This window comes from Pagrus pagrus (genome assembly GCF_965226575.1).
Source record: "Pagrus pagrus genome assembly, chromosome: 22".
NCBI classification, from domain to species: Eukaryota; Metazoa; Chordata; class Actinopteri; order Spariformes; family Sparidae; genus Pagrus; species Pagrus pagrus.
In genome coordinates this window covers 17,250,112-17,270,564 of record NC_140204.1, presented here as the reverse complement: position 1 = coordinate 17,270,564, position 20,453 = coordinate 17,250,112, and the positions used below count along the sequence as shown (strand labels likewise).

The window sequence follows — 20,453 nt, the reverse complement described above, 5'->3', positions numbered from 1 at the left end:
CAAACATCTTACCAGTGACTGCAGTGATGTTGACTCCACTGCTTCTGACGTTCTCAAACACAGAGAAGAGAGTGAATGTGTATTTAGTTCCAGCAGTGAGAGATGAGACTGTGTGAGTTACTGGTCCACCTCCATCTGGTGCACTGATGTTGACCTCTGTTCCATTAAACTGGACAATAAAGCTGACATTGTTGTTGACTTTATTCCACTGCAGAGTGATACTGGTCTCATTTTGTCCTGTTGATCCGAAGCTGTCTATGTTTGGAGGAGCTGAGACAGAAAAAGAGCGCAGAAAACTTTATTAAAAAACAACTTTCTGTAAAAAGTGTCAAAGTTCTCTTTGTTTGGAGGAGCTGAGATAGAAAATCACAGCAGTGATTAATTTCATCAAGACACAGCATCTATTTACACACTCGCTCCATTCATTTGTTGCTCCTTTTCTTACCAATACGACTGACAGGTAAAATCCATTGGCCAGTAGCTGTCCCCAAGGCTGGATAGTGTAAAAAAATTACTCCATCTATAGAAACTTCTTGTTAAATTTAGGCTTTTGCTGCTGATAACTGCTTGCTTTTGATACTTGCCATTATGACTGCTAAGAGTTATGGCTGCGTCCGACTCCTTCTAAATGGCTTGTTGTTGGTACATCATGATAAACTAGTTGCTGAACGAAAAGATAGCCTTGGAATTATCTGTGATACGTGCATTTAAACATTTCTTTAATCTACTAGTATGTTGTCTTATGCACACTGCTAATACAAAACAGCAGTGTGATGCTTGGTTAATAAGAAATTCCTGAAGTCAAACATCTTACCAGTGACTGCAGTGATGTTGACTCCACTGCTTCTGACGTTCTCAAACACAGAGAAGAGAGTGAATGTGTATTTAGTTCCAGCAGTGAGAGATGAGACTGTGTGAGTTACTGGTCCACCTCCATCTGGTGCACTGATGTTGACCTCCGTTCCATTAAACTGGAGAATAAAGCTGACATTGTTGTTGACTTTATTCCACTGCAGAGTGATACTGGTCTCATTTTGTCCTGTTGATCTGAAGCTGTCTGTGTTTGGAGGAGCTGAGATTGAAAAACAGAAGAGACAAATTTGATAAAGAAAGGACAGTTGTCAGAATCATCTTGATTCCATTCAACAGATCTATCTATTTACATTACACCTCTGTCATGTCTTGTTTCTTGACTATTATGGCTTGTAAGTAACATTCATTGTAAAGTAGCTGCCCCTAAGTTGAGATTGAAATACATCTTTCAGCCCCCTGGTTTTCAATCCAAGCTATTAATGCTGATAACTGCTTTTGTCATTTGTATTTATGGCTGCTAAAAGTTATAGCTGGTGTTAACTAGCATTGACCTTGCTGTTGCCACATAATTGTAAACTAGTCCGTGATTAGACCGCCATGAAAACATCTTTATGATACACATTTACACATATCTTAAAACTTCTAGCATGTTGTCTTATGTACTATCAGAATATGAAACAACAGTGTTATACTTGTTTCACAAGACACAAATGTAGTCAAACATCTTACCAGTGACTGCAGTGATGTTGACTCCACTGCTTCTGACGTCCTCAAACACAGAGAAGAGAGTGAATGTGTATTTAGTTCCAGCAGTGAGAGATGAGACTGTGTGAGTTACTGGTCCACCTCCATCTGGTGCACTGATGTTGACCTCTGTTCCATTAAACTGGAGAATAAAGCTGACATTGTTGTTGACTTTATTCCACTGCAGAGTGATACTGGTCTCATTTTGTCCTGTTGATCTGAAGCTGTCTGTGTTTGGAGGAGCTGAGACAGAAAAAGAGCAGTGATCAATTTCATCAAGACACAGCATCTATTTACACACTCGCTCCATTCATTTGTTGCTCCTTTTTTTTTTTACTAATATGGCTGACAGGTAAAATCCATTGGCCAGTAGCTGTCCCCAAGGCTGGATAGTGTAAAAAAAATTACTCCATCTGTAGCAACTTCTTGTTAAATTTAGGCTTTTGCTGCTGATAACTGCTTGCTTTTGATACTTGCCATTATGACTGTTAAGAGTTATGGCTGCGTCCGACTCCTTCTAAATGGCTTGTTGTTGGTACATCATGACAAACTAGTTGCTGAACCAAAAGATAGCCTTGGAATTATCTGTGATACGTGCATTTAAACATTTCTTTAATCTACTAGTATGTTGTCTTATGCACACTGCTAATACAAAACAGCAGTGTGATGCTTGGTTAATAAGAAATTCCTGAAGTCAAGCATTTTACCAGTGACTGCAGAGATGTTGACTCCACTGCTTCTGACGTTCTCAAACACAGACAAGAGAGTGAATGTGTATTTAGTTCCAGCAGTGAGAGATGAGACTGTGTGAGTTACTGGTCCACCTCCATCTGGTGCACTGATGTTGACCTCCGTTCCATTAAACTGGAGAATAAAGCTGACATTGTTGTTGACTTTATTCCACTGCAGAGTGATACTGGTCTCATTTTGTCCTGTTGATCTGAAGTTCTCTTTGTTTGGAGGAGCTGAGATAGAAAATCACAGCAGTGATTAATTTCATCAAGACACAGCATCTATTTACACACTCGCTCCATTCATTTGTTGCTCCTTTTCTTACCAATACGACTGACAGGTAAAATCCATTGGCCAGTAGCTGTCCCCAAGGCTGGATAGTGTAAAAAAATTACTCCATCTATAGCAACTTCTTGTAAATTTAGGCTTTTTTCCTGCTGATAACTGCTTGCTTTTGATACTTGCCATTATGACTGCTAAGAGTTATGGCTGCGTCCGACTCCTTCTAAATGGCTTGTTGTTGGTACATCATGATAAACTAGTTGCTGAACCAAAAGATAGCCTTGGAATTATCTGTGATACGTGCATTTAAACATTTCTTTAATCTACTAGTATGTTGTCTTATGCAGACTGCTAATACAAAACAGCATTGTGATGCTTGGTTAATAAGAAATTCCTGAAGTCAAACATCTTACCAGTGACTGCAGTGATGTTGACCCCACTGCTTCTGACGTTCTCAAACACAGAGAAGAGAGTGAATGTGTATTTAGTTCCAGCAGTGAGAGATGAGACTGTGTGAGTTACTGGTCCACCTCCATCTGGTGCACTGATGTTGACCTCTGTTCCATTAAACTGGAGAATAAAGCTGACATTGTTGTTGACTTTATTCCACTGCAGAGTGATACTGGTCTCATTTTGTCCTGTTGATCTGAAGCTGTCTGTGTTTGGAGGAGCTGAGATAGAAACATTGAAAAGTGAATGATTTTATCAACCTGTTACCCTGGCTGTTAAAATGATCCATTTTGTATCCCCATATAAAAAGAAATGCTGACTAAGTGACAAAACGTGTAACAGCTGTTTGTGAATCCAAGTGCAATACTGAAACAGATCACACAGTGTTTGAGAAGAGTTGACTCAAAAGTTAAATAAAACTTGCAACTCAAAGGACTCTAAAATTTAAATGTAAGATCTCTTGGTGAGTAAAAGTTTTAAATGTGGTGGCAAACAGTATTAAGTTATATTTAAATGCTCATTCAGCGACTGAATGTGATGCCTATCAAATATATTCTTGTGTTCCTGTATGTTGAGATGTTACACTTCACAGTAATGAAGTCAAACATCTTACCAGTGACTGCAGTGATGTTGACTCCACTGCTTCTGACGTTCTCAAACACAGAGAAGAGAGTGAATGTGTATTTAGTTCCAGCAGTGAGAGATGAGACTGTGTGAGTTACTGGTCCACCTCCATCTGGTGCACTGATGTTGACCTCTGTTCCATTAAACTGGACAATAAAGCTGACATTGTTGTTGACTTTATTCCACTGCAGAGTGATACTGGTCTCATTTTGTCCTGTTGATCCGAAGCTGTCTATGTTTGGAGGAGCTGAGACAGAAAAAGAGCGCAGAAAACTTTATTAAAAAACAACTTTCTGTAAAAAGTGTCAAAGTTCTCTGTGGCTGTTACAGATGGTCCATTTTGCATCCCCGGATTCCTAAAAAACAAATGCTGTCTAAAAGAAACAGAAAAAGCGAAAACATTCTTATTACTAAGAATGTTTCATTCTGTTCTAGTTGTCCAACCTTATACTCACACCCATTAGAAATCATTTGACAACAGAGACGTATTCAACATTAAATGACAGAACACGACGTCAGAGGAGTTCTGAAAAAAATTAAACATTCTGGGTCTATGAAGGGTTTTAACTGTGGTGGCCAAAACATTGCTGAATTAAATTAACATGCAGTACATATTGTGAAACAAAAACATATTTTGTTAATATAATACGCAGCACATACTTGATGTCTTAGTTTTATCCGAGTGCACTGAAGATGATGGCCAACTATGAAGACACAGTGTATAGAAATGAAATAACTAATCTTACCAGTGACTGCAGTGATGTTGACTCCACTGCTTCTGACGTCCTCAAACACAGAGAAGAGAGTGAATGTGTATTTAGTTCCAGCAGTGAGAGATGAGACTGTGTGAGTTACTGGTCCACCTCCATCTGGTGCACTGATGTTGACCTCTGTTCCATTAAACTGGAGAATAAAGCTGACATTGTTGTTGACTTTATTCCACTGCAGAGTGATACTGGTCTCATTTTGTCCTGTTGATCTGAAGCTGTCTGTGTTTGGAGGAGCTGAGACAGAAACATAGAAAAGTGAATGATTTTATCAACCTGTTACCCTGGTTGTTAAAATTATCCATTTTGTATCCCCATATAAAAAGAAATGCTGACTAAGTGACAAAATGTGTAACAGCTGTTTGTGAATCCAAGTGCAATACTGAAACAGATCACACAATGTTTGAGAAGAGTTGACTCAAAAGTTAAATGAAACATGAAACTCAAAGGACTCTCAAGTCCAAATTAAACATCTCAACATTAGTGAATAAAAGTTTTAAATGTGGTGGCGTACACATAATTAAGTTATATTTGAATGCTCATTCAGCCACTGAATATGATGCCTATCAAATATATTCTTGTGTTCCTGTATGTTGAGATGTTACACTTCACAGTAATGAAGTCAAACATCTTACCAGTGACTGCAGTGATGTTGACTCCACTGCTTCTGACGTCCTCAAACACAGAGAAGAGAGTGAATGTGTATTTAGTTCCAGCAGTGAGGGATGAGACTGTGTGAGTTACTGGTCGACCTCCATCTGGTGCACTGATGTTTATCTCTGTTCCATTAAACTGGAGAATAAAGCTGACATTGTTGTTGACTTTATTCCACTGCAGAGTGATACTGGTCTCATTTTGTCCTGTTGATCTGAAGTTCTCTTTGTTTGGAGGAGCTGAGATAGAAAATCACAGCAGTGATTAATTTCATCAAGACACAGCATCTATTTACACACTCGCTCCATTCATTTGTTGCTCCTTTTCTTACCAATACGACTGACAGGTAAAATCCATTGGCCAGTAGCTGTCCCCAAGGCTGGATAGTGTAAAAAAATTACTCCATCTATAGAAACTTCTTGTTAAATTTAGGCTTTTGCTGCTGATAACTGCTTGCTTTTGATACTTGCCATTATGACTGCTAAGAGTTATGGCTGCGTCCGACTCCTTCTAAATGGCTTGTTGTTGGTACATCATGATAAACTAGTTGCTGAACGAAAAGATAGCCTTGGAATTATCTGTGATACGTGCATTTAAACATTTCTTTAATCTACTAGTATGTTGTCTTATGCACACTGCTAATACAAAACAGCAGTGTGATGCTTGGTTAATAAGAAATTCCTGAAGTCAAACATCTTACCAGTGACTGCAGTGATGTTGACTCCACTGCTTCTGACGTTCTCAAACACAGAGAAGAGAGTGAATGTGTATTTAGTTCCAGCAGTGAGAGATGAGACTGTGTGAGTTACTGGTCCACCTCCATCTGGTGCACTGATGTTGACCTCCGTTCCATTAAACTGGAGAATAAAGCTGACATTGTTGTTGACTTTATTCCACTGCAGAGTGATACTGGTCTCATTTTGTCCTGTTGATCTGAAGCTGTCTGTGTTTGGAGGAGCTGAGATAGAAACATAGAAAAGTGAATGATTTTATCAACCTGTTACCCTGGCTGTTAAAATGATCCATTTTGTATCCCCATATAAAAAGAAATGCTGACTAAGTGACAAAATGTGTAACAGCTGTTTGTGAATCCAAGTGCAATACTGAAACAGATCACACAATGTTTGAGAAGAGTTGACTCAAAAGTTAAATGAAACATGAAACTCAAAGGACTCTCAAGTCCAAATTAAACATCTCAACATTAGTGAATAAAAGTTTTAAATGTGGTGGCGTACACATAATTAAGTTATATTTGAATGCACATGTAGCCACTGAATATGATGCCAATCATATATATTCTTGTGTTCCTGTATGTTGAGATGTTACACTTCACAGTAATGAAGTCAAACATCTTACCAGTGACTGCAGTGATGTTGACTCCACTGCTTCTGACGTCCTCAAACACAGAGAAGAGAGTGAATGTGTATTTAGTTCCAGCAGTGAGAGATGAGACTGTGTGAGTTACTGGTCCACCTCCATCTGGTGCACTGATGTTGACCTCTGTTCCATTAAACTGGAGAATAAAGCTGACATTGTTGTTGACTTTATTCCACTGCAGAGTGATACTGGTCTCATTTTGTCCTGTTGATCTGAAGTTCTCTTTGTTTGGAGGAGCTGAGATAGAAAATCACAGCAGTGATTAATTTCATCAAGACACAGCATCTATTTACACACTCGCTCCATTCATTTGTTGCTCCTTTTCTTACCAATACGACTGACAGGTAAAATCCATTGGCCAGTAGCTGTCCCCAAGGCTGGATAGTGTAAAAAAATTACTCCATCTATAGCAACTTCTTGTTAAATTTAGGCTTTTGCTGCTGATAACTGCTTGCTTTTGATACTTGCCATTAGGACTGTTAAGAGTTATGGCTGCGTCCGACTCCTTCTAAATGGCTTGTTGTTGGTACATCATGATAAACTAGTTGCTGAACCAAAAGATAGCCTTGGAATTATCTGTGATACGTGCATTTAAACATTTCTTTAATCTACTAGTATGTTGTCTTATGCACACTGCTAATACAAAACAGCAGTGTGATGCTTGGTTAATAAGAAATTCCTGAAGTCAAACATCTTACCAGTGACTGCAGTGATGTTGACTCCACTGCTTCTGACGTTCTCAAACACAGAGAAGAGAGTGAATGTGTATTTAGTTCCAGCAGTGAGAGATGAGACTGTGTGAGTTACTGGTCCACCTCCATCTGGTGCACTGATGTTGACCTCCGTTCCATTAAACTGGAGAATAAAGCTGACATTGTTGTTGACTTTATTCCACTGCAGAGTGATACTGGTCTCATTTTGTCCTGTTGATCTGAAGCTGTCTGTGTTTGGAGGAGCTGAGATAGAAACATAGAAAAGTGAATGATTTTATCAACCTGTTACCCTGGTTGTTAAAATGACCCATTTTGTATCCCCATATAAAAAGAAATGCTGACTAAGTGACAAAATGTGTAACAGCTGTTTGTGAATCCAAGTGCAATACTGAAACAGATCACCCAGTATTTGAGAAGAGTTGACTCAAAACTTAAATGAAACATGAAACTCAAAGGACTCTCAAGTCCAAATTAAACATCTCAACATTAATGAATAAAAGTTTTAAATGTGGTGGCGTACACATAATTAAGTTATATTTGAATGCACATGTAGCCACTGAATATGATGCCGATCAAATACTGTATATTCTTGTGTTCCTGTATGTTGAGATGTTACACTTCACAGTAATGAAGTCAAACATCTTACCAGTGACTGCAGTGATGTTGACTCCACTGCTTCTGACGTCCTCAAACACAGAGAAGAGAGTGAATGTGTATTTAGTTCCAGCAGTGAGAGATGAGACTGTGTGAGTTACTGGTCCACCTCCATCTGGTGCACTGATGTTGACCTCTGTTCCATTAAACTGGAGAATAAAGCTGACATTGTTGTTGACTTTATTCCACTGCAGAGTGATACTGGTCTCATTTTGTCCTGTTGATCTGAAGCTGTCTGTGTTTGGAGGAGCTGAGATAGAAACATTGAAAAGTGAGTGATTTATCAACCTGTTACCCTGGCTGTTAAAATGATCCATTTTGTATCCCCATATAAAAAGAAATGCTGACTAAGTGACAAAACGTGTAACAGCTGTTTGTGAATCCAAGTGCAATACTGAAACAGATCACACAGTGTTTGAGAAGAGTTGACTCAAAAGTTAAATAAAACTTGCAACTCAAAGGACTCTAAAATTTAAATGTAAGATCTCTTGGTGAGTAAAAGTTTTAAAGTTGTTGGCAAACAGTATTAAGTTATATTTAAATGCTCATTCAGCGACTGAATGTGATGCCTATCAAATATATTCTTGTGTTCCTGTATGTTGAGATGTTACACTTCACAGTAATGAAGTCAAACATCTTACCAGTGACTGCAGTGATGTTGACTCCACTGCTTCTGACGTCCTCAAACACAGAGAAGAGAGTGAATGTGTATTTAGTTCCAGCAGTGAGAGATGAGACTGTGTGAGTTACTGGTCCACCTCCACCTGGTGCACTGATGTTTATCTCTGTTCCATTAAACTGGAGAATAAAGCTGACATTGTTGTTGACTTTATTCCACTGCAGAGTGATACTGGTCTCATTTTGTCCTGTTGATCTGAAGCTGTCTGTGTTTGGAGGAGCTGAGATAGAAACATTGAAAAGTGAATGATTTTATTAACCTGTTACCCTGGCTGTTAAAATGATCCATTTTGTATCCCCATATAAAAAGAAATGCTGACTAAGTGACAAAACGTGTAACAGCTGTTTGTGAATCCAAGTGCAATACTGAAACAGATCACACAATGTTTGAGAAGAGTTGACTCAAAAGTTAAATAAAACTTGCAACTCAAAGGACTCTAAAATTTAAATGTAAGATCTCTTGGTGAGTAAAAGTTTTAAAGTTGTTGGCAAACAGTATTAAGTTATATTTAAATGCTCATTCAGCGACTGAATGTGATGCCTATCAAATATATTCTTGTGTTACTGTATGTTGAGATGTTACACTTCACAGTAATGAAGTCAAACATCTTACCAGTGACTGCAGTGATGTTGACTCCACTGCTTCTGACGTCCTCAAACACAGAGAAGAGAGTGAATGTGTATTTAGTTCCAGCAGTGAGAGATGAGACTGTGTGAGTTACTGGTCCACCTCCATCTGGTGCACTGATGTTGACCTCTGTTCCATTAAACTGGAGAATAAAGCTGACATTGTTGTTGACTTTATTCCACTGCAGAGTGATACTGGTCTCATTTTGTCCTGTTGATCTGAAGCTGTCTGTGTTTGGAGGAGCTGAGATAGAAACATAGAAAAGTGAATGATTTTATCAACCTGTTACCCTGGTTGTTAAAATTATCCATTTTGTATCCCCATATAAAAAGAAATGCTGACTAAGTGACAAAATGTGTAACAGCTGTTTGTGAATCCAAGTGCAATACTGAAACAGATCACACAATGTTTGAGAAGAGTTGACTCAAAAGTTAAATGAAACATGAAACTCAAAGGACTCTCAAGTCCAAATTAAACATCTCGACATTAGTGAATAAAAGTTTTAAATGTGGTGGCGTACACATAATTAAGTTATATTTGAATGCACATGCAGCCACTGAATATGATGCCAATCAAATATATTCTTGTGTTCCTGTATGTTGAGAAGTTACACTTCACAGTAATGAAGTCAAACATCTTACCAGTGACTGCAGTGATGTTGACTCCACTGCTTCTGACGCTCTCAAACACAGAGAAGAGAGTGAATGTGTATTTAGTTCCAGCAGTGAGGGATGAGACTGTGTGAGTTACTGGTCCACCTCCATCTGGTGCGCTGATGTTGACCTCTGTTCCATTAAACTGGAGAATAAATGTGACATTGTTGACTTTATTCCACTGCAGAGTGATACTGGTCTCATTTTGTCCTGTTGATCTGAAGTTCTCTTTGTTTGGAGGAGCTGAGATAGAAAATAACAGCAGTGATTAATTTCATCAAGACACAGCATCTATTTACACACTCGCCCCATTCATTTGTTGCTCCTTTTCTTACCAATACGACTGACAGGTAAAATCCATTGGCCAGTAGCTGTCCCCAAGGCTGGATAGTGTAAAAAAATTACTCCATCTATAGCAACTTCTTGTTAAATTTAGGCTTTTGCTGCTGATAACTGCTTGCTTTTGATACTTGCCATTATGACTGTTAAGAGTTATGGCTGCGTCCGACTCCTTCTAAATGGCTTGTTGTTGGTACATCATGATAAACTAGTTGCTGAACCAAAAGATAGCCTTGGAATTATCTGTGATACGTGCATTTAAACATTTCTTTAATCTACTAGTATGTTGTCTTATGCACACTGCTAATACAAAACAGCAGTGTGATGCTTGGTTAATAAGAAATTCCTGAAGTCAAACATCTTACCAGTGACTGCAGTGATGTTGACTCCACTGCTTCTGACGTCCTCAAACACAGAGAAGAGAGTGAATGTGTATTTAGTTCCAGCAGTGAGAGATGAGACTGTGTGAGTTACTGGTCCACCTCCATCTGGTGCACTGATGTTGACCTCTGTTCCATTAAACTGGAGAATAAAGCTGACATTGTTGTTGACTTTATTCCACTGCAGAGTGATACTGGTCTCATTTTGTCCTGTTGATCTGAAGCTGTCTGTGTTTGGAGGAGCTGAGATAGAAACATAGAAAAGTGAATGATTTTATCAACCTGTTACCCTGGTTGTTAAAATGACCCATTTTGTATCCCCATATAAAAAGAAATGCTGACTAAGTGACAAAATGTGTAACAGCTGTTTGTGAATCCAAGTGTAATACTGAAACAGATCACACAATGTTTGAGAAGAGTTGACTCAAAAGTTAAATGAAACATGAAACTCAAAGGACTCTCAAGTCCAAATTAAACATCTCAACATTAATGAATAAAAGTTTTAAATGTGGTGGCGTACACATAATTAAGTTATATTTGAATGCACATGTAGCCACTGAATATGATGCCGATCAAATACTGTATATTCTTGTGTTCCTGTATGTTGAGATGTTACACTTCACAGAAATGAAGTCAAACATCTTACCAGTGACTGCAGTGATGTTGACTCCACTGCTTCTGACGTCCTCAAACACAGAGAAGAGAGTGAATGTGTATTTAGTTCCAGCAGTGAGAGATGAGACTGTGTGAGTTACTGGTCCACCTCCATCTGGTGCACTGATGTTGACCTCTGTTCCATTAAACTGGAGAATAAAGCTGACATTGTTGTTGACTTTATTCCACTGCAGAGTGATACTGGTCTCATTTTGTCCTGTTGATCTGAAGCTGTCTGTGTTTGGAGGAGCTGAGACAGAAACATAGAAAAGTGAATGATTTTATTAACCTGTTACCCTGGCTGTTAAAATGATCCATTTTGTATCCCCATATAAAAAGAAATGCTGACTAAGTGACAAAACGTGTAACAGCTGTTTGTGAATCCAAGTGCAATACTGAAACAGATCACCCAGTATTTGAGAAGAGTTGACTCAAAAGTTAAATAAAACTTGCAACTCAAAGGACTCTAAAATTTAAATGTAAGATCTCTTGGTGAGTAAAAGTTTTAAATGTGTTGGCAAACAGTATTAAGTTATATTTAAATGCTCATTCAGCGACTGAATATGATGCCTATCAAATATATTCTTTTGTTCCTGTATGTTGAGAAGTTACACTTCACAGTAATGAAGTCAAACATCTTACCAGTGACTGCAGTGATGTTGACTCCACTGCTTCTGACGTCCTCAAACACAGAGAAGAGAGTGAATGTGTATTTAGTTCCAGCAGTGAGAGATGAGACTGTGTGAGTTACTGGTCCACCTCCATCTGGTGCACTGATGTTGACCTCTGTTCCATTAAACTGGACAATAAAGCTGACATTGTTGTTGACTTTATTCCACTGCAGAGTGATACTGGTCTCATTTTGTCCTGTTGATCTGAAGCTGTCTGTGTTTGGAGGAGCTGAGATAGAAACATAGAAAAGTGAATGATTTTATCAACCTGTTACCCTGGTTGTTAAAATGACCCATTTTGTATCCCCATATAAAAAGAAATGCTGACTAAGTGACAAAATGTGTAACAGCTGTTTGTGAATCCAAGTGTAATACTGAAACAGATCACACAATGTTTGAGAAGAGTTGACTCAAAAGTTAAATGAAACATGAAACTCAAAGGACTCTCAAGTCCAAATTAAACATCTCAACATTAATGAATAAAAGTTTTAAATGTGGTGGCGTACACATAATTAAGTTATATTTGAATGCACATGTAGCCACTGAATATGATGCCGATCAAATACTGTATATTCTTGTGTTCCTGTATGTTGAGATGTTACACTTCACAGAAATGAAGTCAAACATCTTACCAGTGACTGCAGTGATGTTGACTCCACTGCTTCTGACGTCCTCAAACACAGAGAAGAGAGTGAATGTGTATTTAGTTCCAGCAGTGAGAGATGAGACTGTGTGAGTTACTGGTCCACCTCCATCTGGTGCACTGATGTTGACCTCTGTTCCATTAAACTGGAGAATAAAGCTGACATTGTTGTTGACTTTATTCCACTGCAGAGTGATACTGGTCTCATTTTGTCCTGTTGATCTGAAGCTGTCTGTGTTTGGAGGAGCTGAGACAGAAACATAGAAAAGTGAATGATTTTATTAACCTGTTACCCTGGCTGTTAAAATGATCCATTTTGTATCCCCATATAAAAAGAAATGCTGACTAAGTGACAAAACGTGTAACAGCTGTTTGTGAATCCAAGTGCAATACTGAAACAGATCACCCAGTATTTGAGAAGAGTTGACTCAAAAGTTAAATAAAACTTGCAACTCAAAGGACTCTAAAATTTAAATGTAAGATCTCTTGGTGAGTAAAAGTTTTAAATGTGTTGGCAAACAGTATTAAGTTATATTTAAATGCTCATTCAGCGACTGAATATGATGCCTATCAAATATATTCTTTTGTTCCTGTATGTTGAGAAGTTACACTTCACAGTAATGAAGTCAAACATCTTACCAGTGACTGCAGTGATGTTGACTCCACTGCTTCTGACGTCCTCAAACACAGAGAAGAGAGTGAATGTGTATTTAGTTCCAGCAGTGAGAGATGAGACTGTGTGAGTTACTGGTCCACCTCCATCTGGTGCACTGATGTTGACCTCTGTTCCATTAAACTGGAGAATAAAGCTGACATTGTTGTTGACTTTATTCCACTGCAGAGTGATACTGGTCTCATTTTGTCCTGTTGATCCGAAGCTGTCTGTGTTTGGAGGAGCTGAGACAGAAACATAGAAAAGTGAATGATTTTATCAACCTGTTACCCTGGTTGTTAAAATGATCCATTTTGTATCCCCATATAAAAAGAAATGCTGACTAAGTGACAAAATGTGTAACAGCTGTTTGTGAATCCAAGTGTAATACTGAAACAGATCACACAATGTTTGAGAAGAGTTGACTCAAAAGTTAAATGAAACATGAAACTCAAAGGACTCTCAAGTCCAAATTAAACATCTCAACATTAGTGAATAAAAGTTTTAAATGTGGTGGCGTACACATAATTAAGTTATATTTGAATGCACATGCAGCCACTGAATATGATGCCAATCAAATATATTCTTGTGTTCCTGTATGTTGAGAAGTTACACTTCACAGTAATGAAGTCAAACATCTTACCAGTGACTGCAGTGATGTTGACTCCACTGCTTCTGACGTCCTCAAACACAGAGAAGAGAGTGAATGTGTATTTAGTTCCAGCAGTGAGGGATGAGACTGTGTGAGTTACTGGTCCACCTCCATCTGGTGCGCTGATGTTGACCTCTGTTCCATTAAACTGGAGAATAAAGCTGACATTGTTGTTGACTTTATTCCACTGCAGAGTGATACTGGTCTCATTTTGTCCTGTTGATCTGAAGTTCTCTTTGTTTGGAGGAGCTGAGATAGAAAATAACAGCAGTGATTAATTTCATCAAGACACAGCATCTATTTACACACTCGCCCCATTCATTTGTTGCTCCTTTTCTTACCAATACGACTGACAGGTAAAATCCATTGGCCAGTAGCTGTCCCCAAGGCTGGATAGTGTAAAAAAATTACTCCATCTATAGCAACTTCTTGTTAAATTTAGGCTTTTGCTGCTGATAACTGCTTGCTTTTGATACTTGCCATTATGACTGTTAAGAGTTATGGCTGCGTCCGACTCCTTCTAAATGGCTTGTTGTTGGTACATCATGATAAACTAGTTGCTGAACCAAAAGATAGCCTTGGAATTATCTGTGATACGTGCATTTAAACATTTCTTTAATCTACTAGTATGTTGTCTTATGCACACTGCTAATACAAAACAGCAGTGTGATGCTTGGTTAATAAGAAATTCCTGAAGTCAAACATCTTACCAGTGACTGCAGTGATGTTGACTCCACTGCTTCTGACGTTCTCAAACACAGAGAAGAGAGTGAATGTGTATTTAGTTCCAGCAGTGAGAGATGAGACTGTGTGAGTTACTGGTCCACCTCCATCTGGTGCACTGATGTTGACCCCTGTTCCATTAAACTGGAGAATAAAGCTGACATTGTTGTTGACTTTATTCCACTGCAGAGTGATACTGGTCTCATTTTGTCCTGTTGATCTGAAGCTGTCTGTGTTTGGAGGAGCTGAGATAGAAACATAGAAAAGTGAATGATTTTATCAACCTGTTACCCTGGTTGTTAAAATGACCCATTTTGTATCCCCATATAAAAAGAAATGCTGACTAAGTGACAAAATGTGTAACAGCTGTTTGTGAATCCAAGTGCAATACTGAAACAGATCACCCAGTATTTGAGAAGAGTTGACTCAAAACTTAAATGAAACATGAAACTCAAAGGACTCTCAAGTCCAAATTAAACATCTCAACATTAATGAATAAAAGTTTTAAATGTGGTGGCGTACACATAATTAAGTTATATTTGAATGCACATGTAGCCACTGAATATGATGCCGATCAAATACTGTATATTCTTGTGTTCCTGTATGTTGAGATGTTACACTTCACAGAAATGAAGTCAAACATCTTACCAGTGACTGCAGTGATGTTGACTCCACTGCTTCTGACGTCCTCAAACACAGAGAAGAGAGTGAATGTGTATTTAGTTCCAGCAGTGAGAGATGAGACTGTGTGAGTTACTGGTCCACCTCCATCTGGTGCACTGATGTTGACCTCTGTTCCATTAAACTGGAGAATAAAGCTGACATTGTTGTTGACTTTATTCCACTGCAGAGTGATACTGGTCTCATTTTGTCCTGTTGATCTGAAGCTGTCTGTGTTTGGAGGAGCTGAGACAGAAACATAGAAAAGTGAATGATTTTATTAACCTGTTACCCTGGCTGTTAAAATGATCCATTTTGTATCCCCATATAAAAAGAAATGCTGACTAAGTGACAAAACGTGTAACAGCTGTTTGTGAATCCAAGTGCAATACTGAAACAGATCACCCAGTATTTGAGAAGAGTTGACTCAAAAGTTAAATAAAACTTGCAACTCAAAGGACTCTAAAATTTAAATGTAAGATCTCTTGGTGAGTAAAAGTTTTAAATGTGTTGGCAAACAGTATTAAGTTATATTTAAATGCTCATTCAGCGACTGAATATGATGCCTATCAAATATATTCTTTTGTTCCTGTATGTTGAGAAGTTACACTTCACAGTAATGAAGTCAAACATCTTACCAGTGACTGCAGTGATGTTGACTCCACTGCTTCTGACGTTCTCAAACACAGAGAAGAGAGTGAATGTGTATTTAGTTCCAGCAGTGAGAGATGAGACTGTGTGAGTTACTGGTCCACCTCCATCTGGTGCACTGATGTTGACCTCTGTTCCATTAAACTGGAGAATAAAGCTGACATTGTTGTTGACTTTATTCCACTGCAGAGTGATACTGGTCTCATTTTGTCCTGTTGATCTGAAGTTCTCTTTGTTTGGAGGAGCTGAGATAGAAAATCACAGCAGTGATTAATTTCATCAAGACACAGCATCTATTTACACACTCGCTCCATTCATTTGTTGCTCCTTTTCTTACTAATACGACTGACAGGTAAAATCCATTGGCCAGTAGCTGTCCCCAAGGCTGGATAGTGTAAAAAAATTACTCCATCTATAGCAACTTCTTGTTAAATTTAGGCTTTTGCTGCTGATAACTGCTTGCTTTTGATACTTGCCATTATGACTGCTAAGAGTTATGGCTGCGTCCGACTCCTTCTAAATGGCTTGTTGTTGGTACATCATGATAAACTAGTTGCTGAACCAAAAGATAGCCTTGGAATTATCTGTGATACATGCGTTTAAACATTTCTTTAATCTACTAGTATGTTGTCTTATGCAGACTGCTAATACAAAACAGCAGTGTGATGCTTGGTTAATAAGAAATTCCTGAAGTCAAACATCTTACCAGTGACTGCAGTGATGTTGACTCCACTGCTTCTGACGTTCTCAAACACAGAGAAGAGAGTGAATGTGTATTTAGTTCCAGCAGTGAGAGATGAGACTGTGTGAGTTACTGGTCCACCTCCACCTGGTGCGCTGATGTTTATCTCTGTTCCATTAAACTGGAGAATAAAGCTGACATTGTTGTTGACTTTATTCCACTGCAGAGTGATACTGGTCTCATTTTGTCCTGTTGATCTGAAGCTGTCTGTGTTTGGAGGAGCTGAGATAGAAACATTGAAAAGTGAGTGATTTATCAACCTGTTACCCTGGCTGTTAAAATGATCTATTTTGTATCCCCATATAAAAAGAAATGCTGACTAAGTGACAAAATGTGTAACAGCTGTTTGTGAATCCAAGTGCAAAACTGAAACAGATCACACAATGTTTGAGAAGAGTTGACTCAAAAGGTAAATAAAATTTGCAACTCAAAGGACTCTAAAATTTAAATACAACATCTCTAAATTAAAAAATTAAAAAATTTAAATATAACATCTCTTGGTGAGCTCCTCCTTGAACCGACACCTTACCGTGGTGGAGGGGTTTGAGCACCTGAATGATCCTAGGAGCTATGTTGTCCGGGGCTTAATGCCCCTGGTAGGGTCTCCCAAGGCAAACATGTCCTAGGTGACAAGTCAGACTAAGAGCGGTCCTAAAGCCCCTTATGAGAGAGAACACATCAAGGACGTTCACGTCGCCCGGATTGGCGTCACCGGGGCCCCACCCTGGAGCCAGGCCCGGGGCTGGGACTCGCAGGCGAGCGCCTGGTGGCCGGGTCTTTGCCCACGTGACCCGACCGGGCACAGCCCGAAGGAGCGACGTGGGCCCGCCCTCCCTAAGGCCCACCACCCGCAGGAGGGTCCATAAGAGGCAGGTGCGGTGGGATTTGGTTGGCTGTTCTGGGTGGGTGCCCCGGCGACCCAATCCCCGGATGGTGACTCTAGCCATGGGGACAATGAATGTCACCTCGCTGGGGGGTAAAGAGCCTGAGCTAGTGCGGGAGGTTGAGCGCTACCGACTAGAGATAGTTGGGCTCGCCTCCACGCACAGTCTGGGCTCTGGAACCCAACTCCTTGAGAGGGGCTGGACTCTCTTCTACTCCGGAGTTGCCCGCGGTGAGAGGCGACGAGCTGGTGTGGGCTTGCTCATAGCTCCCCAGCTCAGCCGCCATGTGTTGGAGTTTTCCCCGGTGAGCGAGACGGTCGTTTCCCTGCGCCTTCGGGTTGGGGATAGGTCTCTCACTGTCGTTTCGGCCTACGGGCCAAACGGCAGTGCAGAGTACCCGGCCTTCTTGGAGTCCCTGGGAGGAGTACTGGAGAGTGCTCCAACTTTGGACTCCATCGTTCTACTGGGGGACTTCAACGCTCACGTCGGCGGCGACAATGTTACCTGGAGGGGTGTGATTGGGAGGAACGGCCCCCCCGATCTGAACCTGAGCGGTGTTCTGTTGTTGGACTTCTGTGCTAGTCACGGTTTGTCCATAACGAACACCATGTTCAATCATAAGGGTGTCCATCAGTGCACGTGGCACCAGGACACCCTAGGCCGGAGGTCAATGATCGACTTTGTGGCCGTGTCATCTAACCTCAGGCCGTATGTCTTGGACACTCGGGTGAAGAGAGGGGCTGAGCTGTCAACTGATCACCACCTGGTAGTGAGTTGGATCCGCTGGCAGGGGAGGAAGCTAGACAGACTTGGCAGACCTAAACGTATTGTGAGGGTCTGCTGGGAACGTCTGGTGGAACCCTCTGTCGGGGGGGTCTTCAACTCCCACCTCCGGGAGAGCTTTGACCAGATCCCGAAGGAGGCTGGGGACATTGAGTCCGAATGGACTTTGTTCTCCGCTTCCATTGTTGACGCAGCCATTCGAAGCTGTGGCCGTAAGGTCTCTGGTGCCTGTCGTGGCGGCAATCCCCGAACTCGGTGGTGGACACTGAAAGTAAGGGATGCTGTCAAGCTGAAGAAGGAGTCCTATCGAGCCTGGTTGTCTCGGGGGACTCCTGAGGCAGCTGACGGGTACCGGCAGGCTAAACGTGCTGCAGCGCGGGCGGTTGCGGAAGCAAAGGTTCGGATCTGGGAAAGGTTCGGGGAGGCCATGGAGGAGGACTACTGGTCGGCCTCGAGGAGATTCTGGAAAACCATCCGGCGCCTCAGGAGGGGGAACCAGCCCTCCGCCAACACTGTTTACGGTGGAGGTGGGGAGCTGTTGACCTCGACTGGGGATATCGTCGGGCGGTGGAAGGAATACTTCGAGGATCTCCTCAATCCAACTGACATGCCTTCCATAGAGGAAGCAGAGGCTGGGGACTCGAAAGGTTGATCCATGCATCACCCAAGCTGAAGTCACTGAGGTAGTTCGGAAGCTGCCCAGTGGCAAAGCATCGGGGGTGGATGAGATCCACCCTGAGTACCTCAAGTCTCTGGATGTTGTGGGGCTGTCTTGGCTGACACGCATCTGCAACATCGCGTGGCAGTCGGGACAGTGCCTCTGGACTGGCAGACCGGGGTGGTAGTCCCCCTATTCAAAAAGGGGGACCGGAGGGTGTGTTCCAACTATCGGGGGATCACACGCCTCAGCCTCCCTGGTATAGTCTATTCCAGGGTACTGGAGAGGAGAATTTGGCCGATAGTCGAACCTCGGATTCAGGAGGAACAATGCGGTTTTCGTCCTGGCCGTGGAACACTGGACCAGCTCTATATCCTCCGAAGGGTGCTCGAGGGCTCATGGGAGTTAGCCCAACCAGTCCACATGTGTTTTGTGGACTTGGAGAAGGCATTCGACTGTGTCCCTCGTGGCATTCTGTGGGAGGTGCTTCGGGAGTACTAAGGGCTGTACGGTCCCTGTACGACCGGAGCAGGAGTCTGGTTCGCATTGCCGGCAGTAAGTCAGACCTATTTCCAGTGCATGTTGGACTCCGGCAGGGCTGCCCTTTGTCACCGGTTCTGTTCATTATTTTTATGGACAGAATTTCTAGGCGCAGTCATGGGTCGGAGGGGATCTGGTTCGGGAGCCACAGGATTTCATCCCTGCTTTTTGCGGACGATGTTGTCTTGTTGGCTTCTTCGAGCCGGGACCTCCAGCATGTCCTGGAGCGGTTTGCAGCCGAGTGTGAAGCAGCTGGGATGAGAATCAGCACCTCCAAGTCCGAGGCCATGGTTCTTGACTGGAAAAAGGTGGCTTGCTCCCTCCGGGTTGGGGGAGAGTTCCTGCCTCAAGTGGAGGAGTTTAAGTATCTTGGGGTCTTGTTCACGAGTGAGGGAAGGATGGAGCATGAGATTGACAGGCGGATCGGTGCAGCGGCCGCAGTAATGCGGTCGTTGTATCGGTCTGTCGTGGTGAAGAGAGAGCTGAGCCGTAAGGCGAGGCTCTCGATTTACCGGTCAATCTATGTTCCCTTCCCTCACCTATGGCCACGAACTTTGGGTCGTGACCGAAAGAATAAGATCCTGGATACAAGCGGCCGAAATTAGTTTCCTTCGCAGGGTGGCGGGGCGCTCCCTTAGAGATAGGGTGAGGAGCTCCGCCACGCGGGAGGAGCTCGGAGTAGAGCCGCTGCTCCTCCACATCGAGAGGAGCTAGCTGGGGTGGCTCTGGCATCTGTATCGGATGCCCCCTGGACGCCTTCCTCGGGAGGTGTTCCAGGCATGCCCCACCGAGGGGAGGAGACCCCAAGGAAGACCCAGGACACGCTGGAGTGACTATGTCACCCGGCTGGCCTGGGAACGCCTTGGAATCCTCCCGGAGGAGCTGGAGCAAGTGTCCCGGGAAAGGGAAGTCTGGGTGTCCCTGCTCAGACAGCTGCCCCCGCGACCCGGCCCCAGATAAGCGGAAGAAAATGGATGGATGGATGGATCTCTTGGTGAGTAAAAGTTTTAAATGTGTTGGCAAACAGTATTAAGTTATATTTAAATTCTCAT

The 20,453-nt window shown here is 41.6% G+C and overlaps 2 protein-coding genes across 2 annotated transcripts; both read right to left on the bottom strand.

Annotated features, from left to right (window-relative positions):
- Positions 1-255: 255 nt before the first annotated feature.
- LOC311251280 (fibronectin-like) lies at positions 256-6,092 on the bottom strand (the record flags this gene model as incomplete). Its single annotated transcript, XM_084343656.1, has 9 exons — positions 256-270; positions 1,718-1,800; positions 2,265-2,522; positions 2,985-3,242; positions 3,635-3,731; positions 4,399-4,649; positions 5,048-5,305; positions 5,767-6,024; positions 6,071-6,092. The coding sequence occupies 9 exons, from the start codon at positions 6,090-6,092 to the stop codon at positions 256-258; spliced, it is 1,500 nt and encodes a 499-aa protein (XP_084199782.1).
- A 2,715-nt stretch (positions 6,093-8,807) lies between these two features.
- On the bottom strand, positions 8,808-14,796 carry LOC311251279 (receptor-type tyrosine-protein phosphatase eta-like; the record flags this gene model as incomplete). Its single annotated transcript, XM_084343655.1, has 9 exons — positions 8,808-8,854; positions 10,474-10,731; positions 11,135-11,392; positions 11,785-11,857; positions 12,453-12,703; positions 13,096-13,353; positions 13,752-14,009; positions 14,471-14,614; positions 14,775-14,796. The coding sequence occupies 9 exons, from the start codon at positions 14,794-14,796 to the stop codon at positions 8,808-8,810; spliced, it is 1,569 nt and encodes a 522-aa protein (XP_084199781.1).
- Between the last annotated feature and the right edge of the window lie 5,657 nt (positions 14,797-20,453).